General features: G+C 44.1%; 1 protein-coding gene across 2 annotated transcripts in view; it reads left to right on the forward strand.

The window, feature by feature from the left end:
• Positions 1 to 44: 44 nt before the first annotated feature.
• NT5DC2 (5'-nucleotidase domain containing 2) overlaps positions 45 to 18,604 on the forward strand; it is a 30,879-nt gene continuing 12,319 nt past the window's right edge. Inside the window, exon 1 of one of the 2 annotated variants that reach the window (XM_081247596.1) lies at positions 45 to 331. In XM_081247596.1, coding sequence (XP_081103722.1) covers positions 112 to 331 — 220 coding nt within the window. In that variant the 5' untranslated portion in view covers positions 45 to 111. Of the gene's footprint in view, positions 332 to 954; positions 1,032 to 18,604 lie in introns of those variants that run through there. The other variant, XM_081247597.1, reaches the window with a different exon arrangement.

Here is an 18,604-nt window from a genome sequence, read left to right on the forward strand (position 1 = left end):
GCCCATTGGCCGGCCGCTGTGAGGAGCACGCGGCCACGGTGGCGGGCGCGCAGTAGGAGGACGGCGAACGGGCCGGAGGGCTGAGGGCAGCGCGGGCGGCGTGCAGCGGGCATGTCGGGTGTGGGGCTGCGGGCGGCCGCTCGGCGCTGCCTGCCGCGCCGAGACCACGGCGGGCCGCGAGCCGCCTCGTCCTCGCCCTCCTGCCCTGGTTGCGGCCCCCCGGGTCCCGGCGCCCACTGCCCCGGCGCCCCGCGCTCGGCGCCCGCCGGCGGCGCCGAGCCCAGCGCACACCTGTGGGCTCGATACCAGGACATGCGGAGACTGGTGCACGGTAGGTTAGCCCGAGCGGGAGGAGCGCCGGGCGTGTAGCCCTCTCGGCGGCACACGCGAGCCTGGGCGACGGACCGACGGACCGACGGACCGAGTTCCAGGGCACCACTCCCGAGTCGTCCCGGGCGCCGCTCCTCGCGGGGAGCACCGTGGTGGGGCTCGCCAGGGCCCCAGAGCCCTAAGGCCGGGCAGCCCTTCGGGAGGGACTCCGGCGGAGGGTCCTGGGGGCTTCTGGGGACGCCCGGAGGCGGGCGGGTGCGCGGTTTGTTCCTCCGCTCAGTGTTCAGGAGCTCGGGGTTCCTGTAGCGGCCGCCGGAAGGCGGGCCCCGCCGTCTTTCCTCAGGGTCCCGCCTGTTGGGAGGCCGAAGCGGAAACGCCCCCAACCCCTTGTTCTCTTCGGGGCCTTTAGTTGGGGCGGGAGTACTGGGGACAAAGCCAGCCAGCCGGCGGCGCTGGCCGGAGCGGGCTCCTAGAGACTCCCGACTCAAAAGATGCCGACTAGACTTTTCGGACGCTTCTAGATTCCGCCCTGGAGTCTCGCGCTCTCAGCCCAGGAGGGGAAGGCGTTGTTTGGAGAAACGACACCAAGTCGCCCAAGTCCCCTGGAATCCAGAAGGGTTGCTGCTTCCTTGGCCAGGGCACTTACTCCTCTATCCTCTCTCCCTCTGCAAAACGGGCAGATGAGGCCCCAGGGCACCCTGGTGAGGCCAGAGGGCTGGATATTTGTTCTGGTCTCTGGGGCCCTGCCTCTTTAGCAGACAGATGTGGTTGGGGCTTGGCCCTATCACTGACCAGCTGGGTGGCACTCAGCAAGCCTCTTCCTTTCGGACCCTCAGTGTCTTACATCGGAAAACAGTCCTGGGGCCTCTGTCACAGGGTTGTGGTGCTGACTCGGAAAGAGTCCAGGAATGGACGGGGCAACTTCAGGAGGAGCCCCTCCGCGAGTGGCATAGCTTTTGTCATCTGATAAGACAAAGTGGTCCTGTCTGGAAGATTCCATCTGCCTGAACGAGGGCTTCCACTCCAGCTGAGTAGAGACCTGGGAGTAGTGTGGGTGGACAGGACTCACATTTTGAGGAGCTGAAGGCAGAATAAGCCCTGAGGAATGGTGGTTTTGAAGCCCTTGGGCCTCTATCAGGACCATCCCTGCCTCCCCCCGCCACCCAGTGGACAGGGCATACATGGGGTGCCGTTTAAGGAGCTGTCTTTGCTCTGGGCCTCGAGCAGACCCTCTGTAGAGCAGCCTGAGAAGCCTGCATTGTAGGTGTGGGGGAGAGACATAGGGAAGTCTAGTGGGCTTTATCACTCAGGGCCCACTTGGATCTTCAGATCTTCACAGAGACCCCCTAAATTCCTCTTGATGTGATAAGGGCAAGGTCATTTCCAAGATGCCATAATGAGTGCCGGGATGGACCAGCCTTGCACCCCTGGGTCCTAACTATCCCCTTCTGGCTGGGTTTTCTTGGGGGAGATTCTGGACATTGAGACATGCTGATGCCTGTGGGCAAAATTTGCCGGGGAGCCAGGCCCCAGGCCAGCCCCTCCCCCCCAGCCTCAGTGTGGTGACACTGGAAGGCTAGGTGGAGGGGCAAAGTGATTGAGGCAGGTAGGGTGACCTGAATTCAAATCTCAGCTCCATGGCCTATTGCTAGATGGTTTGAAGCAAGTGACTTTACCTCGCTGCACTCCAGTTTCTTCCTCTGGATGATGGAGGAATAAGTGTGATCACCTCATGGGGTTGGAGTGAGCTCTAAGGCACCAGCAGCAGCTGGGAGGATGGCTCCCACAAGTGAGTCTCATGGCTGCCATTGAGAGGAGTTGGCCTGGAAGGTGGGGGCTGGACAGTGAGACCAGTGAATTTGGGAGGCTGTTGCAGGTGGGGGGCGTATCTCCTCACCTGACCCCATGCACCACCACAGCCCTATGGAAGAAACTGGGGCCTTCTGGTCCCCAGAGCTATGGTTTTCTCAGTCTAGAAGCTGGGTCAGGAGGCCAGACCTGTGGGCTGCTTCCCGATCCTGCTTTGTTCCTGGGAGGGTGGTCCATCCCTGGGAATATCCTCAAGGGCAGAGGCGAAAGCCTGGATTTGGCCAGAACTCAGTGCCAGGAAGGGGCTGCACAGCCAAGCAGACCCCTGCCCTCCTGGGGAACTACTGGGCTTTGTGCTGAGAGTCACAGATGGCACCCAGGAACTCAGGACCGTGGGAAGGGACATCTCAGAAGCAGCTTCATAGCTGATGTCAGCTGTGTTTCATGTGCACCCAGGTGAGGAGTGTTCCATCTGCACCCATGAATCTGAAGCAGCTGCTCTTCCAGGCCTAAGGGCCACCAGAGGAACCAGCTACACCTGTTCCCCCACCCACACTCTGTACTTGTCTCCAAAGGAAAGGGGATGGGTGTGGAGCCTGTGTTCCAAAGGGACCTCTGAGGCAAATGTCTGCTCCATGGCCAAGGGCTTCTGCTTCAAGACCACAACTTGTGTCTGAGACAAAAATTAATTCCCTGGAGGCTTGGGCTGTTTGGGCCTCAGCCACAGGCTAGAGGTCTCAAGAACGGGGCTACCTGGAGCCCCTGCAAGGCAGTGTGCTGTGTGTGCACCTGGTCCTGCCTGCTCCCCTCTGATTCCCTGCCATCCGTTTCCTTGAGGGAAACGGGGGACAGGGAAACATGGGCTCCAGAGGTGCATTGCCCATTTAATCCTACATTTGCCACGGGTCCAGGTGGGAATGCTGCCCAGAGCACGTTCTGTATGACCCTCTTTTTAATTTTGTAGGTTGGTACAATTTTTATTCCCCCTTTAGAGACAAGGAAACTGAGCCCCAAAAGGTAAGATGTGGTAATTTTCCTGAGGTCACAGCCATGCGAGGGAGGGCTTGGTCTGCTCTCTCTGACCTCAAAGCCCGTGCCCTTTCCCCATCCACCTCCCCCACTGCACAGATGGGGAAACCAAGGCAGATAAGCCTGGGAACCCTCAGCCCCCTAGGGAGCAGCCAGGGAATTGGGGGTGGCTATGACTGTATCCTCAGAGGAGAGCAGCCTGGGTAATGACCCAGAACCCACCACATGTCCCACCTGTCATAATTAGCAATGTTCCCTGCCTAGAGGTGATGCTGAAAACTCGGACTCTGTGCACCAGTGCTGAATCAAGTCTCGGAGACAGAGTTTTAGGTGAAGTAGAAGAGAATAGCTTTACTGCTTTGCCAGGCAAAGGGGGACGCAGCAGGCTCCTGCCCCAAAACACTATCTCCCAACCCAGGAGGAGTTGGTAAGTTTTTCTAGCAATGGTTCAAGGGTGGGGTTGCTGAGAAGATTAGGGTGTGAGCAGGGTCTGCACTCCTTTAATCTCATCTCAGGTGGTCTCCTAGTCTTGATGAGCTTCTCTGGTTCCTCAAACCTTGCCTCAGGTGGTTTCTTGGCTGCTCCTCCCTTGCCTCTGCATCCTTTCCCTTCTTGACTAACAACTGTTCAAATCTGCCCTTTGGAACCCAGGGAAGGTCATGGAGGCTGGAGTCTGTTCCCTACAAACAAGAAATGAGGGACAGAAAGGCTTCTGTGCCCAGGAGCCCCACAGGGTCCTGCTTGGTTTCACTCCCCCCTTTTCTTTGATACTCCTCAGTCTTGAGGAAAACAGATGTTGGACAAGATAAGGAATAATCGTTTTGGATAGAAATGTTAATCATAAACTTGGCAGAGGGACTCGGTTGTAATCCCACTTCAATTTTATCTTTTCCCAAATCTTTCAGGGAACAGGGTGATGGCCACTCAGGCTATTTCCTGCTGAAACGGGTCATAGATACCAAATTAGAAATATTAGAGGGTTTCCCTGATGGTGCAGTGGTTAAGAATCCGCCTGCCAATGCAGGGGACACAGGTTCAAGCCCTGGTCCGGGAAGATGCCACAGAGCAACTAAGCCCATGCACCACAACTACTGAGCCTGCATGCCACAACTACTGAAGCCCATACGCCTAGAGCCCATGCTCCGCAACAAGAGAAGCCAACACAATGAGAAGCCTGTGCATTGCAATGAAGAGTAGCCCCCGCTCGCTGCAAGGAGAGAACGCCCGCACACAGCAACGAAGACCCAACACAGCCAAAAATAAATAAATAAATTTATTAAAGAAAAAGAAAGAAAGAAATATTAGAAATACTTGAATTCCTAGTCCTGGATCCGAGGAGTCCTGTATGATTAAGATCTCAATCCCTTAGTCCGCCATTTTGGTGCAACAGACCCAAGTTAAAGGTAAAATGAGTGACAATTGGATCTTTAGTAGAGGGTGTAGATCTCACTTCCTTAGAAATTCAGGAGAATAAATCAGAAACCCAGTCTGGAACTGGGCTGTTGTAGCCAGTTGTTTCCAAACAATTCCCTGTAAGGGAGAAAACTCACCAAGTCAATCCTGAAGACCCGGAAATAGGAAGCTCACCACATATCCAGCAGTTAAGAATTATCAAGAGAATCAGCATATGAATCTATAGTTTTGTGGGGAAAAGTAAAAGGTATGAGAAAGAATAAGAAAACAAAACTTCATTCCACTTGTCAGAACAAACACCCAAAGGGTGAGATGTCCACTTCTTAGGGGTCTTGTTCGCTGGCTGAAGGCAGGCGTGGCTGGTCAGTCTCTGGTGATCATCTTACTCTAGTGTGATGTACCCATGGTTTTACTCCATCCAATTTCGGAGAAGTATGAGTGGTAAGAACATCACAGGCTCCCTTCCATTTCTCTGCAGGCTGCTGCTCAGGTTCTTGTTCTTTCCACACTTTCAGCAGCACCCTGTCTCCTGCTTTGAAGGTATGAAAGGGAGCTTCCAGGCGAGGGGGAGACCTGTGAGACACAAACTCATGCTTAGCGGTTAACAATTGACCAATCTGTTGTACATCCTGCTTAATTTATTTATTTGAAGTATAGTTGATTTACAATGTGCTAATTTCTGTTATACAGCAAAGTGACTCAGTTATACACATACATACTTTTTTTTTTTTTAAGCTGCTTTGGGTCTTCGCTGCTGTGCGCGGTCTTTCTCTAGTTGCAGCGAGCGGGGGCTACTCTTTGTTGTGCCATGCAGGCTTCTCATTGTGGTGACTTCTCTTGTTGCGGAGCACGGGCTCTAGGCGTGTGCGCTTCAGTAGTTGTGGCTCATGGGCTCTAGAGTGCAGGCTCAGTAGTTGTGGTGCACAGGCTTAGTTGCTCCGTGGCATGTGGGATCTTTCTGGACCAGGGCTCAAACCCGTGTCCCCTGCATTGGCAGGTGGATTCTTAACCACGGCGCCACCAGGGAAGCCCTACATTATTTTTTTATTGTCTTTTCCGTTATGGTTTATCCCAGGAGATTGGATATAGTTCCTTGTGCTATACAGTAGGACCTTGTTGTTTATCCATTCTTTATTTTTTAAGATTTTTTTTTTATAATGGACCATTTCTTTTTTTAAGTCTTTATTGAATTTGTTACAGTATTGCTTCTGTTTTATGTTTTGGTTTTTGGCCACGAGGCATGTGGGATCTTAGCTCCCTGACCAGGGATCAAACCCACACCCTCTGCATTGAAAGGCAAAGTCTTAACCACTGGACTGCCAGGGAAGTCCCTGTTCATCCATTCTAAACGTAACAGTTGAATCCAGTAACCCCAAACTCCTGGTCCATCCCTCTGCCTCCCCACCTCCCCACCTCCCCCCTGGCAACCAAAAGTCTGTTCTCTATGTCTGCGAATCTGTTTTGTAGATAGGTTCATTTGTGCCCTATTTTAGATTCCACATATAAGTGACATATATGGTATTTGTCTTTCGGACTTAGTTCACTTAGTATGATAATCTCTAGTTGCATCCATGTTTGCTGCAAATGGCATTATTTCATTCTTTTTTATGGCTGAGTAGTATTCCATTGTATATGTGTACCACATCTTTATCCATTCATCTGTTGAACATTTAGGTTGTTTCCATGTCTTGGCTATTGTGAATAGTCCTGCTGTGAACATAGGGGTGCATGTATCTTTTTTGTTGTTGTTGTTTTTTGGGTTTTGGTGTTTTTTTTTTTTTTTTTTTTTTTTTTTTTGGCGGTACACGGGCCTCTCACTGCTATGGCCTCTCCCGTTGTGGAGCACAGGCTCCGGACGTGCAGGCCCAGCAGCCATGGCCCACAGACCCAGCCGCTCCGCGGCATGTGGGATCTTCCCAGACTGGGGCACGAACCCGTGTCCCCTGCATTGGCAGGCGGTCTCTCATCCACTGCGCCACCAGGGAAGCCCCATGTATCTTTTTGAATTCTAGTTTTGTCTGGGTATATGCCCAGGATCGGGATTCCTGGATCATATAGTAGTTGTATTTTTAGTTTTCTGAGGAACCTCCACACTGTTTTCCATAGTGGCTGCACCAACTTGCATTCCCACCAAGAGTGGAATTCCCTTTTCTCCACACCCTCTCCAGCATTTGTTATTTGTAGACTTTTTAATGATGGGGATTCTGACCGGTGTGAAGTGGTACCTCATTGTAGTTTTGATTTGCATTTCTCTAATAATTAGTGATGTTGAGCATCTTTTCATGTGCCTACTGGCCATCTGTATGTCTTCTTTGGAGAAATGTCTATTTAGATCTTCTGCCTGTTTTTTGATTGGTGTTTTTTTTTTTCTTTTTTTTTGGTTTTTTGTTGTTGTTTGTTTTTTGGCCGCACTGTGCAGCTTGCAGGCTCTTAGTTCCTCAACCAGGGATGAAATCCGCACCCTCAGCAGTGGAAGTGCAGAGTCCTAACCACTAGACCTCCAGGGAATTCCCTGGGTTGTTTGTTTTTTCGTTGTTGAGTTGTGTGAGCTGTTTGTATATTTTGGAGAGTAAGCCCTCGTCTGTCGCATCATTTGCAAGTATGTTCTCCCATTCCGTAGGTTGTCTTTTTATTTTTTGAGTGGTTTCCTTTGCTGTGCAAAAACTTGTAAGTTTCATTAGGTCCCATTTGTTTATTTTTGTTTTGGGAGACTGACCTAAGAAAACATTGGTATGATTTATGTCAGAGAATGTTTTGCCTGTGCTCTCTTCTAGGAGTTTTATGGTGTCGTGTCTTCACGTTTCAGTCTTTAAGCCATTTTTAGTTTATTTTTGTGCATGGTATGAGGGTGTGTTCTGACTTCATTGATTTACATGCAGCTGTCCAACTTTCCCAGCACCATGAACTGTTTTTCTTTCTTTACTCTTAGGAGCCAAGAATGGTCTCCTGTACATAATTTCTTAAGGGCTCAATCCTCGCCTGCTTCTAGGGGCCACCCACATATGGAGGAGAGCAACTGGCAAGCCCTTGTTCTATTTTAGATGAGTTTCCTGGCATAGCTTAGCAAAAGTTCTTCAGGGTGTGATTCATCTTCTTAGCCTTTCTCATAGATTGGCGTCTCCATGCTGAGTGAAGTTTCAGCATGGAAACTTATATACCTAAAGCTTTGTTTACTGTTTGTGTTATTTCTGCTATGAAAGCAGATCCATGGTCACTCTGAATAGTAGAGGGAAGGCTGTACCTAGGAATAATGTCCTTAAGAAGAGCTTTTGTCACTTCTGATACTTTTTCTGTCCTGGCTGGGAAGGCCTCTACTCAACCTTGATCCACGTGCAATCCTTGTAAATCTTTAGCCAAAATCTCGTTGAAGAGGGCGGGGGAATTTTTAAATCCCTGTGGAATCCCAAGTCTGATGTAGCTCAGAAAATTCAAGTTCGCAGCAATACAGGAATATGTCCGAAATCACATATACAATGGTCAATTAGTTTTACCATAGTTACTCCATTTTGACTTTCAAATGCACTCCCCTCCTCATTGTCAAAGCAGATGTACAATGCGTGTCTGAAAGGCCACAAAACAGGCCTTTTTTTAAAGTTAAACCATGTATAAGCCAGTGACTTCCCCACACCTCAATACATGCAGATTTTTTTCATCATTTTCCCTCTGGTTGCAAATCTTTCAGTAGAAAGCATTGATAATCAAAATAGCTGTCCCCCAATGCCGGGGTGATACAGCTGTTTGACCTGGTTGTAGATCATGTCCCTCCATACTAGGCCTCCTTTATATTTGCCTAGTTAATCCACACTGGGGGAAAACTGATCAGGTATCCTGAACAAGCTCAGAGGTAATACATTAATGAGGAAACATTTTATAGGACATACATTTTATCATTTATACCCAATTGTCACACAAGCATTGTACATGTGCCTTAAGCAGTAGACCCAGCTCAGTGGTATGATATGAAATTTATGAGAGACTTATATTTGTCAGAAGGTCCTTCGCATAAATCTTGAAGATGAAGCACTTCTGCAAAAGCATCAGAGTACAATAACTGTCTATAAATGACAGAAGGACTTAAAGGATGCAGTTAAACATCTGATTACAATGTAATCGATAAAGAAACTTGGTTACAATAACCAGAATTACAACTGATTACATTTGATTTGTACCAAATCTTAATTAAATGTCTCTCTGAGATGCCTCAGGGGCCCTCTGAAGCATCTCAAAGTTAGCTGGAGGTCAAAAGAACTTTTAGAAACTGCCAAACAATGCTATTTACTTAACCAAAGTGAAAAGATTTTAAAGGTGAATACAGATCACTTAAAGGCAAAGGAACTCACAAGCTGTTATCAAAAGCAGTATTTCAAGAAAACTTTAGAGGAAGAAACCAAATCGTCTTGTCCCAGCCCACTCCCAACAAAATTCATTTACCCAACTAAATTTCCTTTTCCTTTTCCGCAGATCTTCTACAACTTTCTGTAAACATTTTGCCCCTTTTCCATTCAAAATCAACCAGCTCTAGGGCAAAAATCACTTTTTTTTTTCCTTAGGAAAATGCAGTGCCATTCCTCATACCATCTTTTGTTCAAAACACACAACCTACTTTCCTTAAGCAACAGTGAATTGTCTTCAGCACTCTGTAGATTTATAAACATAAATACCAATAATGTCTAAAGACACGTGCTTTCTTTTTTTTTAATATTTATTTATTTATTTATGGCTGTGTCGGGTCTTAGTTGTGGCATGCGTGCTCTTCTTTGCGGCGTGTGGGGCTTCTCTCATTGTGGCACGCGGGCTCCAGAGCGTGTGGGCTTATTTGGTTGCCCCACAGCATGTGGGATCTTAGTTCCCCAACCAGGGATCAAACCCGCATCTCCTGCATTGGAAGGTAGACTCTTAACCACTGGACCACCAGGGAAGTCCCAGACATGTGCTTTCTTCTACAGAATCACAGGGTGGCACCAAATACCTTTAGTTCCTAAATACCTTTAGTCTCTCTGCAAAGGAAGCCAGTATTCAGTAATTAATGTTTCAGTACCTTATTTTACTTGGAAATGGCCTACCTATTCAATAAACTTCCATCATTTAACTTAATTTAGCACAACTCTACAATTTTAAGTTACCAAGCATCAGGAGAGATTATTCTTAAGTAGACATTCCTAAAATACTTATTCATAAAGAGTTTACCCAAAAACTCTTTTTTTTTTTTACATCTTTATTGGAGTATAATTGCTTAACAATGGTGTGTTAGTTTCTGCTTTATAACAAAATGAATCAGTTATACATATACATATGTTCCCATATCCCCTCCCTCTTTCGTCTCCCTCCCACCCTCCCTATCCCACCCCTCCAGGCAGTCACAAAGCACTGAGCTGATCTCCCTGTGCTATGCGGCTGCTTCCCACTAGCTATCTACCTTACGTTTGGTAGTGTATATATGTCCATGCCTCTCTTTCGCTTTGTCACAGCTTACCCTTCCCCCTCCCCATGTCCTCAAGTCCATTCTCTACTAGGTCAGTGTCTTTATTCCTGTCTTACCCCTAGGTTCTTCATGACATTCTTTTTTCTTCTTAAATTCCATATATATGTGTTAGCATACGGTATTTGTCTTTCTCTTTCTGACTTACTTCACTCTGTATGACACACTCTAAGTCCATCCACCTCATTACAAATAGCTCAATTTCGTTTCTTTTTATGGCTGAGTAATATTCCATTGTATATATGTGCCACATCTCCTTTATCCATTCATCCGATGATGAACACTTAGGTTGTTTCCATCTCCTGGCTATTGTAAATAGAGCTGCAATGAACATTTTGGTACATGACTCTTTTTGAATTATGGTTTTCTCAGGGTATATGCCCAGTAGTGGGATTGCTAGGTCATATGGTAGTTCTATTTGTACTTTTTTAAGGAACCTCCATACTGTTCTCCATAGTGGCTGTACCAATTCACATTCCCACCAGCAGTGCAAGAGTGTTCCCTTTTTTCCACACCCTCTCCAGCATTTATTGTTTCTAGATTTTTTTTTTTTTTTTTTTTTTTTTTTGCGCTACGCGGGCCTCTCACTGTTGTGGCCTCTCCCGTTGCGGAGCACAGGCTCCGGACGCGCAGGCTCAGCGGCCATGGCTCACAGGCCCAGCCGCTCCGCGGCATGTGGGATCCTCCCGGACCAGGGCACGAACCCGTATCCCCTGCATCGGCAGGCGGACTCTCAACCACTGCGCCACCAGGGAAGCCCTGTTTCTAGATTTTTTGATGATGGCCATTCTGACTGGTGTGAGATAATATCTCATTGTAGTTTTGATTTGCATTTCTCTAATGATTAAAGATGTTGAGCATTCTTTCATGTGTTTGTTGGCAGTCTGTATATCTTCTGTGGAGAAATGTCTATTTAGGTCTTCTGCCCATTTTTGGATTGGGTTGTTTGTTTTTTTGTTATTGAACTGCATGAGCTGCTTATAAATTCTGGAGATTAATCCTTTGTCACTTGCTTCATTTGCAAATATTTTCTCCCATTCTGAGGGTTGTCTTTTTGTCTTGTTTATGGTTTCCTTTGCTGTGCAAAAGCTTTTAAGTTTCATTAGGTCCCATGTGTTTATTTTTGTCTTTATTTCCATTTCTCTAGGAGGTGGGTCAAAAAGGATCTTGCTGTGATTTATGTCATAGAGTGTTCTGCCTATGTTTTCCTCTAAGAGTTTGATAGTGTCTGGCCTTACATTTAGGTCTTTAATCCATTTTGAGCTTATTTTTGTGTATGGTGTTAGGGAGTGATCTAATCTCATACTTTTACATGTCCCTGTCCAGTTTTCCCAGCACCACTTATTGAAGAGGCTGTCCTTTCTCCACTGTACATTCCTGCCTCCTTTATCAAAGATAACGTGACCATATGTGCGTGGGTTTATCTCTGGGCTTTCTATCCTGTTCCATTGATCTATATTTCTGTTTTTGTGCCAGTACCATACTGTCTTGATTACTGTAGCTTTGTAGTATAGTCTGAAGTCAGGGAGCCTGATTCCTCCAGCTCCGTTTTCTTGTTCTCAAGATTGCTTTGGCTATTCGGGGTCTTTTGTGTTTCCATACAAATTGTGAAATTTTTTGTTCTAGTTCTGTGAAAAATGACAGTGGTAGTTTGATAGGGATTGCATTGAATCTGTAGATTGCTTTGGGTATTAGAGTCATTTTCACAGTGTTGATTCTTCCAATCCAAGAACATGGTATATCTCTCCATCTATTTGTATCATCTTTAATTTCTTTCAAAAGTGTCTTATGATTTTCTGCATACAGGCCTTTTGTCTCCTTAGGCAGGTTTATTCCTAGATATTTTATTCTTTTTGTTGCAGTGGTAAATGGGAGTGTTTTCTTGATTTCACTTTCAGATTTTTCATCATTAGTATATAGGAATGCCAGAGATTTCTGTGCATTAATTTTGTATCCTGCTACTTTACCAAATTCATTGATTAGCTCTAGTAGTTTTCTGGTAGCATCTTTAGCATTCTCTATGTATAGTATCATGTCATCTGCAAACAGTGACAGCTTTACTTCTTCTTTTCCGATTTGGATTCCTTTTATTTCCTTTTCTTCTGATTGCTGTGGCTAAAACTTCCAAAACTATGTTGAATAAGAGTGGTGAGAGTGGGCAACCTTGTCTTATTCCTGATCTTAGAGGAAATGGTTTCAGTTTTTCACCATTGAGGACGATGTTGGCTGTGGGTTTGTCATATATGGCCTTTATTATGTTGAGGAAAGTTCCCTCTATGCCTACTTTCTGCAGGGTTTTTATCATAAATGGGTGTTGAATTATGTCAAAAGCATTGTCTGCATCTATTGAGATGATCATATGGTTTTTCTCCTTCAATTTGTTAATATGGTGTATCACGTTGATTGATTTGCATATATTGCAGAATCCTTGCATTCCTGGAATAAACCCCACTTGATCATGCTGTATGATCCTTTTAATGTGCTGTTGGATTCTGTTTGCTAGTATTTTGTTGAGGATTTTTGCATCTATGTTCATCAGCGATATTGGCCTCTACTTTTCTCTCTTTGTGACATCTTTGTCTGGTTTTGGCATCAGAGTGATGGTGGCCTCGTAGAATGAGTTTGGGAGTGTTCCTCCCTTTGCTATATTTTGGAAGAGCTTGAGAAGGATAGGTGTTAGCTCTTCTCTAAATGTTTGATAGAATTCGCCTGTGAAGCCATCTGGTCCTGGGCTTTTGTTTGTTGGAAGATTTTTTATCACAGTTTCAATTTCAGTGCTTGTGATTGGTCTGTTCATATTTTCTATTTCTTCCTGATTCAGTCTTGGCAGGTTATGCATTTCTAAGAATTTGTCCATTTCTTCCAGGTTGTCCATTTTATTGGCATAGAGTTGCTTGTAGTAATCTCTCATGATCTTTTGTATTTCTGCAGTGTCAGTTGTTACTTCTCCTTTTTCATTTCTAATTCTATTGATTTGAGTCTTCTCCCTTTTTTTCTTGATGAGTCTGGCTAATGGTTTATCAATTTTATCTTCTCAAAGAACCAGCTTTTAGTTTTATTGATCTTTGCTATCGTTTCCTTCATTTCTTTTTCATTTATTTCTGATCTGATTTTTATGATTCCTTTCCTTCTGCTAACTTTGGGGTTTTTTTGTTCTTCTTTCTCTAATTGCTTTAGGTGTAGGGTCAGGTTGTTTATTCGAGATGTTTCCTGTTTCTTAAGGTGGGATTGTATTGCTATAAACTTCCCTCTTAGAACTGCTTTTGCTGCATCCCATAGGTTTTGGGTCGTCATGTCTCCATTGTCATTTGTTTCTAGGTATTTTTTGATTTCCTCTTTGATTTCTTCAGTGATCACTTTGTTATTAAGTAGTGTATTGTTTAGCCTCCATGTGTTTGTATTTTTTTCAGATCTTTTCCTGTAATTGATATCTAGTCTCATAGCATTGTGATTGGAAAAGATACTTGATACAATTTCAATTTTCTTAAATTTACCAAGGCTTGATTTGTGACCCAAGATATGATCTATCCTGGAGAATGTTCCATGAGCACTTGAGAAAAATGTGTATTCTGTTGTTTTGGGATGGAATGTCCTATAAATATCAATTAAATCCATCTTGTTTAATGTATCATTTAAAGCTTGTGTTTCCTTATTTATTTTCATTTTGGATGATCTGTCCATTGGTGAAAGTGGGGTGTTAAAGTCCCCTACTACGAATGTGTTACTGTCGATTTCCCCTTTTATGGCTGTTAGTATTTGCCTTATGTATTGAGGTGCTCCTATGTTGGGTGCATAAATATTTACAATTGTTATATCTTCTTCTTGGATCGATCCCTTGATCATTATATAGTGTCCTTCTTTGTCTCTTCTAGTACTCTTTAAAGTCTATTTTGTCTGATATGAGAATTGCTACTCCAGCTTTCTTTTGCTTTCCATTTGCATGGAATATCTTTTTCCATCCCCTTACTTTCAGTCTGTATGTGTCTCTAGGTCTGAAGTGGGTCTCTGGTAGACAGCATATATATGAGTCTTGTTTCTGTATCCATTCAGCCAATCTGTGTCTTTTGGTGGGAGCATTTAGTCCATTTACATTTAAGGTAATTATCGATATGTATGTTCCTATTCCCATTTTCTTAATTGTTTTGGGTTCATTATTGTAGGTCTTTTCCTTCTGTTGTGTTTCTTGCCTAGAGACGTTCCTTTAGCATTTGTTGTAAAGCTGGTTTGGTGGTGCTGAACTCTCTCAGCTTTTGCTTGTCTGTAAAGGTTTTAATTTCTCCATCAAATCTGAATGAGATCCTTGCTGGGTAGAGTAATCTTGGTTGCAGGTTTTTCTCCTTCATCACTTTAAATATGTCCTGCCAGTCCCTTCTGGCTTGCAGAGTTTCTGCTGAAAGATCAGCTGTTAACCTTATGGGGATCCCCTTGTGTGTTATTTGTTTTTCCCTTGCTGCTTTTAATATGTTTTCTTTGTATTTAATTTTTGACAGTTTGATTAATATGTGTCTTCGCGTATTTCTCCTTGGATTTATCCTGTATGGGACTCTCTGTGCCTCCTGGACTTGATTAACTATTTCCTTTCCCATATTAGGGAAGTTTTCAACTATAATCTCTTCAAATATTTTCTCAGTCCCTTTCTTTTTCTCTTCTTCTTCTGGAACCCCTATAATTCAAATGTTGGTGCGTTTAATGTTGTCCCAGAGGTCTCTGAGACTGTCCTCAGTTGTTTTCATTCTTTTTTCTTTCTTCTGCTCTGCAGTAGTTATTTCCACTGTTTTATCTTCCACGTCACTTATTCGTTGTTCTGCCTCAGTTATTTTGCTATTGATCCCATCTAGAGTATTTTTCATTTCATTTATTGTGTTTCTAATCGTTGCTTGATTCATCTTTAGTTCTTCTAGGTCCTTGTTAACTGTTTCTTGCATTTTGTCTATTCTATTTCCAAGATTTTGGATCATCTTTACTATCATTATTCTGAATTCTTTTTCAGGGAGACTGCCTATTTCCTCTTCATTTGTTAGGTCTGGTGGGTTTTTATCTTGCTCCTTCTCCTGCTGTGTGTTTTTCTGTCTTCTCATTTTGCTTATCTTACTGTGTTTGGGGTCTCCTTTTTGCAGGCTGCAGGTTCGTAGTTCCTGTTGTTTTTGGTGTCTGTCCCCAGTGGCTAAGGTTGGTTCAGTGGGTTGTGTAGGCTTCCTGGTGGAGGGGACTAGTGCCTGTGTTCTGGTGGATGAGGCTGGATCTTGTCTTTCTGGTGGGCAGGTCCACGTCTGGTGGTGTGTTTTGGGGTGTCTGTGGACTTTTTATGATTTTAGGCAGCCTCTCTGCTAATGGGTGGCATCGTGTTCCTGTCTTGCTAGTTGTTTGGCATAGGGTGTCCAGCACTGTAGCTTGCTGGTCGTTGAGTGAAGCTGGGTGCTGGTGTTGAGATGGAGATCTCTGGAAGATTTTCGCCGTTTGATATTATGTGGAGCTGGGAGGTCTCTTGTGGACCAGTGTCCTGAAGTTGGCTCTCCCACCTCAGAGGCACAGCACTGACTCCTGGCTGCAGCACCAAGAACCTTTCATCCACACGGCTCCTCAATTTGGGATGATTCGTTGTCTATTCATGTATTCCACAGATGCAGGGTACATCAAGTTGATTGTGGAGCTTTAATCCACTGCTTCTGAGGCTGCTGGGAGAGATTTCCCTTTCTCTTCTTTGTTCTCACAGCTCCCGCGTCTCAGCTTTGGATTTGGCCCCACCTCTGTGTGTAGGTCGCCAGAGGACGTCTTTTGGGAGGTCTGAGGTCTTCTGCCAGCATTCAGTAGGTGTTCTGTAGGAGTTGTTCCATGTGTAGCTGTATTTCTGGTGTATCTGTGGGGAGGAAGGTGATCTCCGCATCTTACTCTTCCGCCATCTTCCCCGGAAGTCTACCCAAAAACTCTTAACCTCGTTTGCTTTATTTAACACTGATGATTCTAAGAATAGACATGTCTATATTAATTAAACCAACAAGCTTAAGCTACCTTCATTAACAGATATCAATTCAGTATTGAATATTTCCCAGATCGTGTGGTCCAGAATTTATATTGGCCAACTTTTTAGACATTTAGATTTAACTTGTAAGCTCTTACTTTTAAGTCAATTAAACAGAGCTCATTTACAAGTTAACTTCTACATAAAGACAGAACCAGAGATCTCTCAGTTTTTCCACTTGAGTTTATTTTATTTTATTTTTTTAAATTTTTTTTTTTATTAGTTTCTGCTTTATAACAAAGTGAATCAGTCATACATATACATCTGTTCCCACATCCCTTCCCTCATGCATCTCCCTCCATCCCACCCATCCAGGCGGTCACAAAGCACCGAGCTGATCTCCCTGTGCTCTGCGGCTGCTTCCCACTGTCTATCTACCTTACGTTTGGTAGTGTATATATGTCCATGCCTCTCTTTCGCTTTGTCACAGCTTACCCTTCCCCCTCCCCATATCCACAAGTCCATTCTCAAGTAGGTCTGTGTCTTTATTCCCGTTTTACCCCTAGGTTCTTCATGACATTTTTTTTTTTAATTCCGTATATATGTGTTAGCATACGGTATTTGTCTTTCTCTTTCTGACTTACTTCACTCTGTATGACAGACTCTAGGTCTATCCACCTCATTACAAATAGCTCAGTTTCGTTTCTTTTTATGGCTGAGTAATATTCCATTGTATATATGTGCCACATCTTCTTTATCCATTCATCCGATGATGGACACTTAGGTTGTTTCCAGCTTCGGGCTATTGTGAATAGAGCTGCAATGAACATTTTGGTACATGTCTCTTTTGGAATTATGGTTTTCTCAGGGTATATGCCTAGTAGTGGGATTGCTGGGTCATATGGTAGTTCTATTTGTAGTTTTTTAAGGAACCTCCATACTGTTCTCCATAGTGGCTGTACCAATTCACATTCCCACGAGCAGTGCAAGAGTGTTCCCTTTTCTCCACACCCTCTCCAGCATTTATTGTTTCTAGATTTCTTGATGATGGCCATTCTGACTGGTGTGAGATGATATCTCATTGTAGTTTTGATTTGCATTTCTCTAATGATTAATGATGTTGAGCATTCTTTCATGTGTTTGTTGGCAGTCTGTATATCTTCTTTGGAGAAATGCCTATTTAAGTCTTCTGCCCATTTTTGGATTGGGTTGTTTGTTTTTTTGCTATTGAGCTGCATGAGCTGTTTATAAATTTTGGAGATTAATCCTTTGTCAGTTGCTTCATTTGCAAATATTTTCTCCCATTCTGAGGGTTGTCTTTTGGTCTTGTTTATGGTTTCCTTTGCTGTGCAAAAGCTTTGAAGTTTCATTAGGTCCCATTTGTTTATCTTTGTTTTTATTTCCATTTCTCTAGGAGGTGGGTCCAAAAGGATCTTGCTGTGATTTATGTCATAGAGTGTTCTACCTATGTTTTCCTCTAAGAGTTTGATAGTTTCTGGCCTTACATTTAAGTCTTTAATCCATTTTGGGCTTATTTTTGTGTATGGTGTTAGGGAATGATCTAATCTCAAACTTTTACATGTCCCTGTCCAGTTTTCCCAGCACCACTTATTGAAGAGGCTGTCCTTTCTCCACTGTACATTCCTGCCTCCTTTATCAAAGATAAGTTGACCATATGTGCGTGGGTTTATCTCTGGGCTTTCTATCCTGATCCACTGATCTATCTTTCTGTTTTTATGCCAGTACCACACTGTCTTGATTACTGTAGCTTTTGTAGTATAGTCTGAAGTCAGGGAGCCTGATTCCTCCAGCTCCGTTTTTCATTCTCAAGATTGCTTTGGCTATTCGGGGTCTTTTGTTTTTCCAAACAAATTTTGAAATTTTTTGTTCTAGTTCTGTGAAAAATGCCAGTGGTAGTTTGATAGGGATTGCATTGAATCTGTAGATTGCTTTGGGTAGTAGAGTCATTTTCACAATATTGATTCTTCCAATCCAGGAGCATGGTATATCTCTCCATCTATTTGTATCATCTTTAATTTCTTTCATCAGTGTCTTATAATTTTCTGCATACAGGTCTTTTGTCTCCTTAGGTAGGTTTATTCCTAGATATTTTATTCTTTTTGTTGCAGTGGTAAATGGGAGTGTTTTCTTGATTTCATTTTCAGATTTTTCATCATTAGTGTACAGGAATGCCAGAGATTTCTGTACATTAATTTTGTATCCTGCTACTTTACCAAATTCATTGATTAGCTCTAGTAGTTTTTCGGTAGCATCTTTAGGATTCTCTATGTATAGTATCATGTCATCTGCAAACAGTGACAGCTTTACTTCTTCTTTTCCAATTTGGATTCCTTTTATTTCCTTTTCTTCTCTGATTGCTGTGGCTAAAACTTCCAAAACTATGTTGAATAAGAGTGGTGAGAGTGGGCAGCCTTGTCTTGTTCCTGATCTTAGTGGAAATGGTTTCAGTTTTTCACCATTGAGGACAATGTTGGCTGTGGGTTTGTCATATATGGCCTTTATTATGTTGAGGAAAGTTCCCTCTATGCCTACTTTCTGCAGGGTTTTTATCATAAATGGGTGTT

The sequence above is a fragment of the Mesoplodon bidens genome (assembly GCF_964165515.1).
Source record: "Mesoplodon bidens genome assembly, chromosome: 10".
Taxonomy (NCBI): domain Eukaryota; kingdom Metazoa; phylum Chordata; class Mammalia; order Artiodactyla; family Ziphiidae; genus Mesoplodon; species Mesoplodon bidens.